The 15,858-nt window shown below is 33.3% G+C and overlaps 1 protein-coding gene across 12 annotated transcripts in view; it reads right to left on the reverse strand.

The window, feature by feature from the left end:
- Positions 1 to 234: 234 nt before the first annotated feature.
- LOC134260607 (uncharacterized) overlaps positions 235 to 15,858 on the reverse strand; it is a 38,782-nt gene continuing 23,158 nt past the window's right edge. For 3 of the 12 annotated variants that reach the window (XM_062743157.1, XM_062743156.1, XM_062743167.1), the window contains 14 exons: positions 10,015 to 10,160; positions 9,468 to 9,594; positions 9,140 to 9,160; positions 8,389 to 8,421; positions 7,282 to 7,863; positions 6,945 to 7,072; positions 5,994 to 6,041; positions 3,958 to 4,117; positions 3,633 to 3,733; positions 3,294 to 3,474; positions 2,756 to 2,896; positions 2,592 to 2,681; positions 1,566 to 1,677; positions 235 to 1,271 (listed from right to left, as the gene is read on the reverse strand). In XM_062743157.1, the coding sequence (XP_062599141.1) occupies positions 1,090 to 1,271; positions 1,566 to 1,677; positions 2,592 to 2,681; positions 2,756 to 2,896; positions 3,294 to 3,474; positions 3,633 to 3,733; positions 3,958 to 4,117; positions 5,994 to 6,041; positions 6,945 to 7,072; positions 7,282 to 7,863; positions 8,389 to 8,421; positions 9,140 to 9,160; positions 9,468 to 9,594; positions 10,015 to 10,160 (2,052 nt within the window). In that variant the 3' untranslated portion in view covers positions 235 to 1,089. Of the gene's footprint in view, positions 1,272 to 1,565; positions 1,678 to 2,591; positions 2,682 to 2,755; positions 2,897 to 3,293; positions 3,475 to 3,632; positions 3,734 to 3,957; positions 4,118 to 5,993; positions 6,042 to 6,944; positions 7,073 to 7,281; positions 7,864 to 8,388; positions 8,422 to 9,139; positions 9,161 to 9,467; positions 9,595 to 10,014; positions 10,161 to 12,944; positions 12,975 to 13,103; positions 13,521 to 15,858 lie in introns of those variants that run through there. The other 9 variants (XM_062743162.1, XM_062743164.1, XM_062743165.1 and 6 more) reach the window with 9 other exon arrangements.

Raw genomic sequence — 15,858 nt, forward strand, 5'->3', positions numbered from 1 at the left:
CGTCCACCTGATCAATATATCATAAATGAACGGTTGACATAGGATGCTTACTCCTTCTAGGCACCTGATTGCACTTTTGGTGTATACAGGGTTTGATCCGCATTTTCGCCCTTTTCACGATTTGTTTACTGGATTTACGATATTGGTCACTGTTCTTTATCTTCACATTCATGAATTTTCTTTAAATGTTTTCATTATTATTTAATATTTCAATCATTTAAACAAACAAATTAATAACTGATGTAAAATCTAACCTTTATTCAATAAATATAATTAATGAAAATATAAATATATCCAAAATATCACAGAACTTTGAACTACTGTACAAGACGTGGAATAATAGTTTTAAATATATAAATCATTTACGATTGTGCTTTAGTTCTCTGCTGATATATCACATCACATACAAGTTTATCAGGCACCTTTCTTCTTAAATTTCCAACATCTTTTCACACAGATTTAATCAATAACTTTAAGTATATAATTAGTATTTTTCTCACATTTTCTTGTACAACAACGTACGAATATATATTTTTCCTTTTTTAAATTCTAAAGCTCCTTGGCGAAAAAATGAGAAGAATATACCTTCTTAAAATTCTAATCTAAAACAGACAGAATCAAATAAGACAAAATATCACAGACTATTACATGGACGTCTATCGAATGTTGATCAAGGAAGTCTATTGTAGAACAGTAAAATTTGTGTTCCATCCCCTTAACTATTATAATACAACTTGAACTCTCTTTTGATCATTCCAGTAGCCTTTGGGAAAATATAGAAAGTACTTTGAATATGTTTAAATGTATGATATACTTCACGATTAATTGTAAATCAAAACCTTGACCATAGATTCCAGTTGCAATAAGAGTAATATGCATTCAACCCTTTTCCCTATTCCATATGGCAGTATATCAATTCAAAAATATCGAAATTTTTTGTAAATCTGTTGATATACATTCTGGAATGTTATGTTCATTACAAAGTTATACATTTGTTTAAGTGGACATGAAGTGATGACATCAGAAATGACGTAATGACAGAGACATTCTATGTTGTTTGGCAGCACTGACAATCTACAATTCCAAAGGTTATTTCATGTACCATGTTCTATCATCTCCTAAGTCGTTCAGGTATCTATCAATATCTACTTGGTTACGATCGTTGCTATGTCTTTGAGCAAGTCGATATATGACGTCATATGGTAATCCCATTCTGGCGTTTTCATTGTACTTCGTCGTTTGGTCCACAATTGTCTCAAACGGCAGAACTCCTAATTTGGAATGATTATATGATTAGTGCACAAATAAGCAGAGGAGTATAACTGTATCTGACTTATACAATATTCTCAGACATTTAACATCTTTTCAAATGTTTAATTTAAAAAAATCATTTCAGCTATCTATCATTAATATTCATCCATTGAAGATTTGAATTTGTTAAAGTTTTAAACGTCACGTCAAATCCTCTTACTGTTGATATGAAATTGCAGACACTTTTGAATAACCATAAAACAACTTAATAAAGACGTTATTTCGACGTTTTATTTATGGTATTTCCCCCTTACCACTAGATCTATAGCGTGTTTCGTTCAGGCGATACAGCTGCCCTGCCAGTTGGATGAGTTTCGCCTCCCAGGAATCACCCCTGGCGTTTGACTCGATGCCTTGTCGCAAAAACTGCAAACAGTCACAGGGAAAATGAACACACCTCGATCATGATACAATTAGTTTAATATTTAATTTAAGATTTTTCATAAAAGGTTTTCGTCTTTAAGATTATTTAAAATTTTGAAACAAATATTACATTTTAATTTTGTAATTAAAGAAGTCTACAATCTATATATTTGGTTAAGCGGACTTCAGATTCTTGTTAATAAAACAGAAATAAGAGATGGAGATGGAAAGATGTTAGAAAAATATTTCTTATCAGATAAAGATTTTTTAATCAAAATTTAGCCACAAACATTGATTTTTTTATTTAAAAAAATAATAGCACAAGACATAAAACACGAATGAACAAAAGCATGAAAACAAGATGATCCTTAATATTTTACCTGGATACCTGGAAGCTTTTCTTAAACGGTTTTAACTTGCAATATACCATTAATCCGTTACCCTCCATAAATAGGAGAAGAAATCAAGACAGAATAAAAACAGGAGACCTTCAGAAAACGTGCCTCAAAATCCAAACACATGTGCAGAGAAAAGAACACTTAGCAATGGAGACAAGTGATAAAACAAGGACAGGTTATAAGATAATTTCAGAGACCACAATTCTTGACCTTTCGAAACAATGTGCACACACTAGACAAAGACTTTTAAGAAAATACAAAGGGCCATCCCAAAAGTAACAGGCATGTAACTCAAATTCTTTCCCTTTCAGTGAACATATTTGTTGTGATGATATTCACTTAAGGGAAAAAAGGATATAAAATCTGTTCTTTTATTTAAGACACTTTGTATTTTCTTAGTTTGTCAAGATTTCAAAATGTTTCTTTGGGTCAAGGTGTAGGGTGTTTCTGAAATCAATCTTCTGATAAAACTGTAGGAGCAGGGTATACAGATCTAGGGCTAGCCTTGGCTAGGACTACCTTATTGCTGAATTCTAACTCATTGATTTCATCCTGGACTGTAGCAATGCGATGGGAAATATCCTTCTGAGATTGGCGATTTGTATTGGGCTGTGGAGACATAAGATATAGGGATGTACAAATTAACAACTTATGAACATTGTGATGACATGATGATATTGTACCTGATTATTTTGCTCTAAATTTTTTATTTCGTCCTCGATATCCTGGATTTTTCGCCAGATATCATTGCTGGGGCCCGAGGGACCTCCGAACCGAGGACTGTTCGAATAACTCATGTTCTTTCTTGGAGATAATGGCGATCTCTGTGAAATTTTTAAACATAATTGATATCTGCATTGAAATTATCCACTAATATTGAATCAGAGTCCTTAACTCTACGTCTGTTCACAGATATCTGTAAACAATATCTTCTGATCATTTTAAACTATATTGTGTTCATAGTATCACATTGTCTCTTAATGCATCTAATTCTACTCATTAAATCAAAAATCGTTCCCACTGATCCCATGCAGCAATTTCAAACGGTGCAAATATCAAACATTTCAAATAATTCATTGAAAATTGATGTATTTATGCATTAAAATAAAATGATAAAAATAGAAATCTTCTTATCCGAACATGCAGTTTAACTTTCCGTGCTCAGTAATATTCATAAACATGTGCAACCATTCAACCCTTTGTTTTCACAAAACTACCAACCGGTCCGTAATTATTGACTGGAGGGGGAGATGAATATCGAGGAGATTCCCTTGCCCGGGGCCAGGACTCAACAGGCTGGGGGTACTGTTTTGCGTATTCAAGGGGTCGTTTGTTGTACGTGATTTCCAGTCCCGTTCTGGCAGGCTGTACGCGTTCTAAGAAGTCCACAAACCGTCGCCAACTAAAACAGAAAACAACTCTTAGTTGCAACTGTACCTTTATCCGACGTGCACTTCAATCAAGTAAATGTTAATACGAATTCTGCCTTAAGAAGTATTGGATCCTTAGTAAAATTATCAAATTTTAAATTCTGACATAACATGAAAAACATTATCTTACTTGTATTTTCCGTCCCGGTTTGCATCTGTCATCTTTGCCAAAATATCGTCGATTAGTGATTCAGTCAATTGAATTTTATTGTCAAATAAAACGTTCTTAATCTGAAAAAAGACAATAGTTGACTATGTGAATAACGAATTATCTTCAGAATTACGGATGAAAATATTTTCCAGCAGTATGTTATATCTGCATTATATCTGAGATGATAAAGAATATGTAGATGGTCTGAATACTAAAACTGCTCTTGTCTGAAGACATGGGGCAGCCCATTCACAGCTGAGAGAAAATGTGACAGAACAGTTTACATTGACCAATAGACATATACCTCAAGAGCGGACAGCATTTCTGTGCGCTCGTGGTCGTAAAGTTGAAAAGTTCTGATTAAACTTTCTATGTCGATTTTACTAGTTCCCAACTGCTGGGCTGTTTTTTGAAGCAGCATCGCTGTTTCTTTCTCTCTGGGGATCGAAATGTTCGTTTTGACTCTATAAGAAAACAAATCTAGAAGATTAGAATAGAATACATAGAAATCTAATGAACCATAAAAGATGGGGTTTTATCCATTGAATTTTTCGCTATCGTTGACATGTTTCATGAAATTAATAATAAAATAAATTGGAGGCCGTTGCCATATAACGTTATTAATTTCTAATAGCATCCTGAAAATGTTACTGCATTATTATTAGTAATAGTTGGATTCAATACGATGGAATAAGAACATTATTAAGTATAAAAAAATAATGTGCTGTCTGAACATACAACCCACACCAAACCTGTGCAGTTATGAACACAAATATCCAACACCAATCACTTCTAAAACTTTAAGATGTTACTATAATTGAAATGGTTGTTAATCGAAGAAATATTTGAAGATCTATAATATTTTTTGAAGAGTTATCTGAAGTTGTATTTCTTTGCTTAATGGTAACCAAACAACCAAGCTATATGATAAACGTGACGACTAACTTTTCTATCGTCAACTTCCCTTACTTATGCAGCAAGATACCTTCATCACCGGCATACGGAGTGTATATACCTCAGTTGATTCGATACGCAAGAGCTTGCTCTACGTATGAACAATTTCTAAAACGAGGTAAATTATTGACAAGCAAGTTGATGAAACAAGAATATCAGCAGTCTCGTTTAAAGTCATCATTTCGTAAGTTCTATGGTCGATACATTGACCTTGTCAGCAAATACAATTTATCATTGAGTCAAATGCTGACTGACGTTTTTCATACGAATTCTTAGTCCATTATTTATACACTGAATTGACGACGGATTTTTCCGTTATTTTCCGATCATGACAAGGAGCACACGGCGGATGTGACCGGTCAGCAGGGGATGCTTACTCCTCCATGGCACCTGATCCCACCTCTGATGTTTCGGAGGTCCTTGTTTGCTCTGCTCCCATTTAGTATTGTTTTATGGACTTTGACATCGAATACTGTTCGTTATCTCCATATCCTTCTTCTGAAGAGATACCTGAACATGTATTCATTTGCTTTAGAAATATCTGAACATGCATTCCTTTACTGAAGAGATATCTTAACATGCATTCCTTTACTTAAGAGATATCTGAACATGTGTTCATATGCTGAAGAGATATCTGAACATGTTTTCATATGCTGAAGAAATATCTGAACATGTTTTGCTGAAGAGATATCTGGACACGAATTCATTTGCTGAAGAGATATCTGAACATGTATATTTGCTGAAGAGATAGTAATACATTTCCTAAAGAGATATCTGAAGATGTACTCCTTTGCTAAAAAGATATTTGAACATGTATATATTTGCTGACGAGGTAGTAAATATAAATACATTTGTTTGATTTTCTAGGTAGATTTGCTATTTTTTTTAAAATATGGTATTCTATTGATTCACTGAAAGTCATTGTCATTAAGCATTCAAAGACACCCTTGTGATTTTTTTTTATTTTTCAACCTTGCAACCAGTGCTGATTTATGCATAAAGAAAGAAAGGAAGTTTATGGGAACTTTCAATTTCCAAATCATTTTAAAGGCAGTATATCTTTATGGTTTTCCTTCGAGTTCCTCTATATTTACTACAGAAATCTTCTGAACCATTCGAGTTCCTCTATATTTACTATAGAACTCTTCTGATTAGATAAAAAGCATCACTACCAAGACAACCAATTAAAACAAATCATTTTTTCATTTGGATATAAATTTGTCGTGTTTCCAAAAAGACTTTATCATGGTTGCTATGTAGTGTGACTGTTTTTATCGGTTGATATACTGTTTTCAAAATGACGAACAGAAAGAGTGGAAATGCTAAGGAGGAAAAACACAGGACATGCAGAAGTCAGTGGAGGAGTGTAGGAGGCTAAGGACTTACGAGGGCCCTCCTTGCTGGTAATACTGATGACGACTAGAGTCGGATGGGCTACAACCATACAAAGCCAGTAAGCGCCATGTTACTAAACATACATTATTCTGATATGAGTATTAATGAGAACAAATTTTCGTCAAACTCTTGGGATATTTTTTTCCATTGACATGTTGGATTTATACAAGTACCGAGATTTATCTCCTTTTGTTGACAAAAATTCGTCCACACAAACATTTATATGTATACAGAACAGATAGCAACAGTTAATCTGCAAGCAGACAGTAATACAGAAGGATATCTCTGCAATATGGAAAAGTGTAAACTAAAATACAGACAAGAGAGATTGGGATTTTTGCCAACAATTATGCTTCGTTATTTCGAACATTTAAAAAACGATTAGATTTCACCTATCGTTGATTTAAAGATCGCGAATGTGCAATCAAAAGATCGAAAGACAGGAACAGTTGCTATTATTACTAGTTTTATGACAGATTGGTTTTAACAGAAAATGGAATCAATGTAACATGATTTCAAAGAAGAAATTATATCTTCAATATACAAGTACATTTGCAAGGTTAAGAAAAAGGATTGTCTACAAAACTTGAAGATATCCCTCAATTAACGTTATCTATTGATCAAAATATAAAAATTACACTCCCGATCGATGTGTCAATTACACAATATTATATTATACCACCGTGATCTTAAAGACATTAACTCCTCTTTTTAGAATGTATACTGTAAAGGTCTTTGCTTTTCTGTTAAAATGGTTACACGTCAATCTACTTAGGGGGTAAAGCTCCAATGATACAACGCAAGTATTAAATTGTCTAACAAGTCATACTCCTGACCAATCAACTTTTACATCAATGCTAGCTTCAAAAGCCTATTATATCAAATCTTCTATCTTTGTCAAACTAAGGTACAGATATGGAAGACTTTTGAAAAATTACTTACCCATTCTGTGTAAGTCTGACTGCATCGTTTAAAAATGTAATAATGTCTTCATAGTTAACCATATTCTGCACTTTTGGAACCACACACATGGCTGCTATAAGCCTCAAAGTGTCTTGAGTTGGGTCAGCCTTCAAACAAAACATATGTTACACATTATCCTCAGAAAGAATTAGAATGTCCTAGGACTGTATTCTTTCTATTTTGAATATATACAGGTATTTGATATAATGGACAGAACAAGAAAAGATCAAGGTTCCAGAATGCCATTATATTATATATTATTCTGAGCACATGTTCGGGAGTAGGTTTTTACCCAGTAAAGATGAAATTCACTTACCCTCTCCTGCTTCAAGATGTCTTTCACGTTTTCAAACTGACACAATCCATTCAGCTGTCTGTCGATTCTGGATAAGAGGTGGTAGGCCCCCTTCAGCCTGTCGGTGGTGACTCCTCTCATTTCTTCTGCCGCCATATCTAACAGCCTCTGACGTTGTTCGCTCGTATATTTCACAGGGTCAGAGGGTAAGAATGGTTCTGGTGGTAACATTTGTAACATTGAGTCTTTAAATGATCTCTCCATCGTTGGACCGCCTACCTCGCTGTACGATTTTCTAGGACTGTTCTGAATCACACGGTCAAAATTATTTTGATAAGTGGGTTGGTATCGTTCACTGTTTGGTCTCCCTGGTTCAAAATGTTCTTTATACTCAGTATCTGTGGATAGTTTGGGTTCCAGACCATTCGATGGAATCCAAGCCTCTTTTTCAAAAACGGTAGATTTCTGATTTTTGCCGCGATTGGCCTCTATGGGAGGTAGATTGGGGAAAGGATTTAGTGTTTTAGAATCTGGCCTTTGACCTCTGTATGTGACTGGATTTGAATATGTAGGTTTACCATGCACGTGGGACGAGAATTGGTCCTGCAAGGAAAACATGGAATAAAAAATATACAGAATTGCTAACGTGAAACATTTTATTTTGAAATTTTATTCTTAAACTCTAAAATTGTTTGATGTACAGCTTATTGCTTAAACTTTTCAATGCAAAAACTGAAATAAATTATGAAAACTGCTGCAGTAAATAAGAAAATAGAAAATCACGTTACGTAGGTATTACTAAATTGCTCATTTTATAGACATAAAGCGTTGATGTACTGTCATTAAAATATCATTAAATAACAGAAAAGAGAAATTCAACTGCAAAATCAATTGGGTCATAGCAGATGTAGATGCAAAACATTGAAGTATATCAAATCATCAAAAATGCAAACCAATGTTACAAATATGTCTGGATCTGATTAAAATAATTTAGTGAAATAAGGGAAACTGTGAAAATTAATAGAAATAATTATGTAAAAAGAATTTTGAAAAGATTACTTGAATGATTGACAAACTTGGTGAAAACTACGCAAAGAAAGCAGTGAAAGTCTACTACAATGTACTCACCAAAGTCACTAACTTAGGAAGCCCAGTGTAATTCTAAAACACATATAACCGTCAACACACCATCTTGCTCCCAGTTATTATTATATTATTAGGCAAAAAGCAGTCAATTTCAAATTGCAATGTTAGCTTTTTATTTTGGGACATTTTCTTTATCTTTTTTTGATTTCATAGCTGCATACTTAGTGCATATGTATCTTGATATGTATATGCTTGACTTTATTTGTGCTATGCTTTTATGAATGAAATAAGTAATTTTTTGAGAATTGAAAGACCAGAAGAAAAAATATGAAGGGATGTATAGAAAATCTGACAGTAGGAAATGTTAGTAGCCAGTAGATACCAAGGTTAGAATTGATTTTTTGAGGGTAAGTTTTAAATGCCTTCCTTTTCTACCACTGATAAAGATCTTGTCTATTGAGAATTTGAAAAAGTATTGTTAACGATTGGAATCCTTTTATAAACATTCCTGTCAGAAAACCAGTTGCCTTGGAAGAATCTATTTGTTGATTAATGACTAAACATATCGGTAACTTTAATACTATTGATCGTATTATCAAATATTTACAAGCTAGGTGACATATGCAATTGACCACCCATAACAGGAAAAATATCGTGAAACCATGCTTTCGCTTCAATTTTTTATCAACCAATTGACATGACTCCCTAGGAATCAGTATCTAAATTATCACGCCCAAGCAGTAATTAGTGCAAATAATATAATGATGCATGTGGATATATGAGTATACGCTACCTCCTCGGTGTAACCGTCATGCTGGGAAGAAATAGCGAGGTGAACAAGAAATGATTTACAAAGCAAGAAATAACAGGCAGGGCCCTTTCTGAACGATTGTATAACATTTAAAACAACAAAAAAGTTAATAATGTCAGAGAAGCATGTAAATGTGTTAATTCTTCATGAAACAATGAACATTCAATTAAAAACATAACATATTTTCATGACTTTCTTCACTAACACCGGTTTCATGCTAGTATATAGGACAAAATGCATTCATACAAAGCCTTTTGTCCTAAGCAATGAAAAAGGGTCTTCCAAAATGTTTTGAAATATTTTCCTTTACCTGTTGTGCACTATAATATCCCTTGGCTTTCTCGTTTAAAATCCTTGGATTAACCTGGTTTGGTTTGATTGTAACTCCGTCTAAATTATGAATCCTTGGCCCTGTGTAAATTGTTGAATCTTCTGGCCTTGAATATTTATGACAGAAATATATATTAGTTAAAGGAAATTTCTATCCAGAAACGAATATGGCGACTGTCAACAAGGTTCCAGTTGCCAAGAAGTTGAACGATTCGTGAAAGTGTGGAATGGGTGTAATTAAGGTCTTAAGATTTTTTTAATCTTTTCTGCAATGCTGACTTTAAAATAGGGCTAATACCTACTTAAGCATAAACAGTGGTCAAGGGAAATCAAAAGCTAACACTATGTTTTAAAATGATTTCATTCATGGCTGTGTTCCATTTAACTTTTGGTCTCTAAACTTCATGCAAGGTGATTTGATAATTCCACCTTATAAAATATTTCAATGCACTGTACTGCATATCTTTAAATATTAAATAATACAGTAGAAAGGATAATTTTCATTAATGATCAATGATAATACACACCTTTGTGGCTTCAAGCTTTCTATAACATGAACAGGTTTACTGCCAATAATTTTGTAGGATATATTTGGAGTATCATTGGTACCAAATGGCGCCGTAAGCGTCGTGATGTTGTTGGAGTGCATGAAGTCATATTCCTGACGTTCACTCTGGGAAAAAGTAGAAGAGATAATTATTCAGAATTAGATATACAGTATCTAGATAGAAACAGTCCGCGGGTAATGAATATCATCATACATAAATCTATTCTATACGCTGGATATGAAATTCACAATTTTTAAAGGATATGACATGGAGTACGGAAAAAATGAAATGCCCTAAAAAGTCACTTTAGCACTTTTAGAGACTAATACACACAATCATGATCTCTGAAATAAAGTAAGTGACCATTTAAAATCTAATGCTAGCAATAGGTAGATTCATATCGGATTAATATATATGAAAGCTATAATCAAGGTATTTTTTTAATCTCATGTATGCACAATTGAAAGAATATGATAATTGTACATATAAAACCAACAAGTAGTCGATAAGATGAATCATTTTCATATCAAGTGCTGTTCAATAAAAGTATTTTTTCTCGACCTTTAATCATGACACTAAAGTTGACTGGGGTTAAATGGACACATAATAGGTAATAGTTATACTTGATAAGAGGACCTCCTTTACCACACCTAGATTATCATTAAACATTCTGTTTTACCGAGTTTGAAATGACAAAGATACTTAACTTGTCAAAACTATGTTTAATGTCAAAGACTGAGCGATCAGTGATCTATTACATTACAATTATACACCCTGTTTGGCGAGGTTTGTACCCTTTTAAGAATGATTATATTAACTTATAATAAATCAAACATCTGTCCTGATGTTAGTTAATTTAATAGTTATCTCTCCATGGCGACCCCGTCTAGTAGTGAGAATAACAAAATCAAGTAATGGCAAATTTTAAGCCTGACTTCAATATGCTGTACATTATATTACTTTTCATGAATGCTTTTGCGAATATTGCATTTGGTGAAAGGTTTTCGAATTCAACCGTTCGGCCCTCTCATTATTGAACACCATTGATCTACGAGCACCGAAACATTGATATTTGTGTTTTTTACAATGTAAAAATGGTTTAAATTTCCTAACAGTTCAAATCGATAACAACGTTGTTTCGAACACTTAAATAGATCAAATTCGAGATAACAAACACTTGTCGTAAATTTGTAGAAAAATAGTTTTTAAATTGAAAACCCTCTATTAGTGCAATCTAATTGAATCCTATTTATGGACATTTGCTTCATGTATATGTCAAAGAGTATGTATCATATATCAAAATTATCCGCGATTTGTAGTATTAAATGTGACATATTTAAATGAAATGTTCCAACTTGCACAAAGACGTCAAAATTACCAGTATCGTTGCAGTCGAAATGACAACTTTTGTTGTCACTGACACTGGATTTCCTCTACCAAACATTTTAATTTGGCAAAAGCTTGAATGCGACCATTACCCAAAAACCCATCTAAAAAGAACACGTCTAAAGATATTAAAGAAAATAAATGATTTTGACCATTCTTGTGGTACACATCCAAGAGTAATGTGGCACATTATGACGTAAATTCGAATTAGTGCCATCTATTGGCAGAAATCAGATCAAAAGGGACATCATTGACTTCTGTGATACTGTATGACGATGCATTTTATTCAAATTCTTTGGATTATATAATCTGTTTTAAAAATAACATCATTATGACGATTCAAGTCTTGACATCCCTCCATAGAATTGCTAGTAAACTGAAGTTATCATTTATTGTACATACAGGAAGGGCAACGTATTCAGATCAATTGATATGGAACTCGTGGTGAATACATTTTGCTTACATTATTAATGGCAAAGGAAAAAGATCCATGATTAAAGCGATAGGGCTTTATTTTTTATAGAATTTAAATTTCAGATGTCTTCGCTGTTCAAGGCTTTTGGTTCTTTTTAGTTTTACCTCTTTTGTTCACCCTATATTGCCGTCATGGTAACGAGCAAAGTTATAGGAATGGATTCATGTTTCTCTTCCTATAATAGGAATGCAGCAAATGTTCTCAAATTATCGACGTTCAATTTTAGCACCAGAAACGAAAAGGTTCAAATCAGTTATTTGTCTGATCGATACCTACGTTTCCATCCTAGCAACCGAGAAGAAAACTACACTTACAAGTCACCTCTCCATAATGTCAGATATTACTAGATACACTAGATTTTAAGTTTATTTTCAAATTTTAGCAGTGATAGAACAAACACAATTGATATAATGGTTAAAACTCAATTATATAGTGTACGTCTATGTTGTGGAAAAAGTGTTAAATCGTATTAATTTTAAGAACAATATTTAGACTCTCAAGAGCAAGGCAAACAGGCTGAACGTGCTCTTGAAAGAAGAGGTATGTCGAAAGGTGAAGGTTTAAAAATTCATTGTAAACAAAAGGATTTCAATAGCATGGTAACGAACAAAATTGTTGAATTTTTTAAAACTTTGGTCTTATTTTCTATTGAGTGCAAACAAGCTTTATTGTTCAAATTAATTTCCTTACTGAGTTAATGTCAAAATACAGATTTCCTCTTGGGAAAAAAGTCGTAATAGAAAAGAATAGAAATATTTTGTCAACAATGGAGCAAATAAAGACTAAACATTGCCCTGCAATAAAACAATTGACGAGTGGAGTACAAAAGGATGAGCTCAGATTTCACATTGCACACCAAGGAATACACATGCTTCAATAGCTGCAAAGGAACAAGTTTACATACAAGACCCAAAACCAGAAAAAAATATTACTAGAACTTCCACAGAGGCAAAAGTATTTTCCAAATATATTCATAACTAATGTTGTACTTCTACATTCCCATGCACTGAACACTGCTACAAGGTCAGTAACATGCAAAACAACTCACCAGCCGTGCTTTCTCGTCCGGTATATACAACTGTAAGATACACTTTTTAACTATATCACATCTTTACACAAGTAAAAAATTGATTTTCGTTTCAATTTTACTAAAAAAATATTGGAACTCGCGTGGCTAAATATATTTTAACAAAATTAAAGAACCAACCTTTTGAATATCATTTTCAGACTTTAAGGGTGACCTGACCTTCTCCTCTGGAGTGGGCCATGTCGCCTGTGTGGCGGATTTAGGGCGACTTTTGGACCCCACTTCCTCCGGCCAAACCCAAGCCATGATGGGTCGATTTCAGTCACAGACACAGCAAGAAACCTTCCCTTTAGCAAAACTTCTTCCGTGCACGAAGACAAATTTAGATTTAAATCCCTTTAAAAACAGTGCCAATAGCAACTACCTCAAAGTAGAGATACACCATTCCCTAATGTCATATTAGTACGACAAGCAAACACCTTCTGACAGCTCAATAAACAGAACGAGGCGCTCAGTTCCTTTCCAATGCTTTTGTAGGTCCAAACCAAAGGAGACAACCAGAAATCTTTCAAAAACCACGTCTACTTTCTCAGTCACTGTAGACCCGTTTAATATTGTATTTAGATCGATGTTTTTGGCAATTGCTTTTTATTGATTAGGGGGCCCATTGCCAAACATATATGCATCTCGAAGATCATATGTATTGAAATCGCAAAGAAAGGTATTGAAAACCATAGATTTGAAGCATGCATTTGAATAATTTGGATTTACCAAGAATAAAGAAAAGAGAAAGCCCATTGAAGACGAACTTGAATAATGTCACCTGAACGCTCGCCAAATTGACAAATAATAAAAACAGATTTTTTCAAAGACTCTTTATTATTACTTTCAATCACAGATAGACTTCTCAACATTTCAAGATTTAAAGGAATTTAAATTTAAAAAAAAAAAAACAAAAATATTTTCGTAAGTGATATTTTAAAAAGCTTTTGAAATTTAATTTGAAAACTATGGATTAAATTATGAAAAAAATTATAAATTACAATCGACTACAGGATATTCCGTCTCCTGGTCAATACATAGAGCTACCGACGACTGTGACGAACTGGAGGACAGGGATGTTTACTTCTCGGCATCTGATCCCACTTTTGGAATTTTCAGGGGCCCTTTTTAATGTCCTGTTCAGAGATTTATGCTGTGTTTATTGTTGCCATCATATTTTTAATCCTTGTTTTCACGTTATTTATAGATTATTATAACATTATAGATTTTTTTTCTACTGAGGATGGAAGCGTTACTTGAAAACCATAAGAAAAAATCATTGGCAAAAAAAAAAAAAATTTACAATGTATACAAATTTTTTTTATCACAAAAAGTGAATCGGATTGGGCAACAGGCATAGCTTTATTTATCCCTCTCACTATAACGATGAGAGACTTTGACTTTTTATCCCAAAAATGAAAGCTTGGAATTTTAGAATAGATATCCCATGTCTCGTATACAAAATCTCTTTAAGGCAACATAAGGAAAGCCAGTCATCAAGAACTTATTGAAATGAAATCTTTTAAAAATTTTCTTTAATTGATGTCTACACTACGAAAATTGCATCCTATTTCCGGCTTCGCTGATTTTGATTGCAAATATTACAAAGAAACCTCAGCCTTTAAATATACAGGGATATTAAACTTAAATTGGGATTTATACTATTAACCGATTGGATGCTTCTGTAATGGTTATGATAACCCCCATAATAGACTTCATATAAAACTCGTACACAAACAAAATAATACTTTCCTTTAGATTAAATGCAAATTATTTGACGCCGAAGAAGAATATTTCAATCCATTACAAAAATAATTTGTGATTTCTTTATATCATAAAAACTCCAATACACATATGAAATGAAGGCGCTTTATTTAAATTTAAGATATGTCTTCATTATACCAAGTACAAATTCAGTTTGTGCTTAAATACAACCTACCCGGACATTTAAACATAAAGGAAACACTTGTCACTCTCATTCAATAGAAGATTAAATATCTTAGGTGACAGTAGAAAAATATACCAACTTTTCTCTAAACATTCGAACAATATTTCAGCATTTCTCCCCCACCCCTCCCCTCCTTCCAGTTTGACAAGATTTCTCCACCTTAAAATGAAACACAAAAAACTAGAGTGTATATTACTTGTATCCATGTAGATTTCGTATCCCAAACAGACGATGCAGGGACGTTTAAAGACAGGGGGAATAAAATGTAAAGGTAAACGAAAAGTAAATGTGCCAAAAGTTATAAAATGACATAAGCTGAACTGATAAAAAGACTTCATAGAACACGTTTACGAGAAATCTGTCGTGAGACCATGGAGTGGGGATTTTAAAGACTTAAGGGCAGGTCCGAACAGGTTAGGCGGTGAGGGCGGAATTTGATATCTAACGGGGGGAAATATCACGAAAATATTCCTTACATACCAAATTTAAACACCAACGGGTGATTATTTCGTTTAATTACCGTTATTCGATATCTGTCGCTTTTGAAAAATGAAACATCATATGCCATTGTGTTGTTGTAGAAAATACCTGAAACTACAATTGAAATATTTTAAATAAAGTTCTGTGTTAAAGGTGAGGGATAAAACTGAAAATAGCTTAAATAATCACATACATTGGGGGTATAAAATTATTTCTTTTCTGTCATTCAGGTTAACGCCAAATTGAATTGAAGATATGCTAAGTATTAAACCAGAGATACCTACAAGTGTATAATTTCGTTCCAGAGGACCTTTAATAAGTCTCTAGTGAGAAGACATGCAATGCACATATGTTTAATAGAGCTATTACAGTATTACATGTATTACTATAATCTATTTCAATACATTTTCTCTTTCTACTTCGAAGATGGTTAAATCATTGTATTGACCTCAAAACACAGCAATA

This window comes from Saccostrea cucullata, unplaced genomic scaffold (assembly GCF_032062105.1).
Source record: "Saccostrea cucullata isolate Sc308-1 unplaced genomic scaffold, CSIRO_AGI_Scuc_v1 ctg2473, whole genome shotgun sequence".
NCBI lineage: Eukaryota > Metazoa > Mollusca > Bivalvia > Ostreida > Ostreidae > Saccostrea > Saccostrea cuccullata.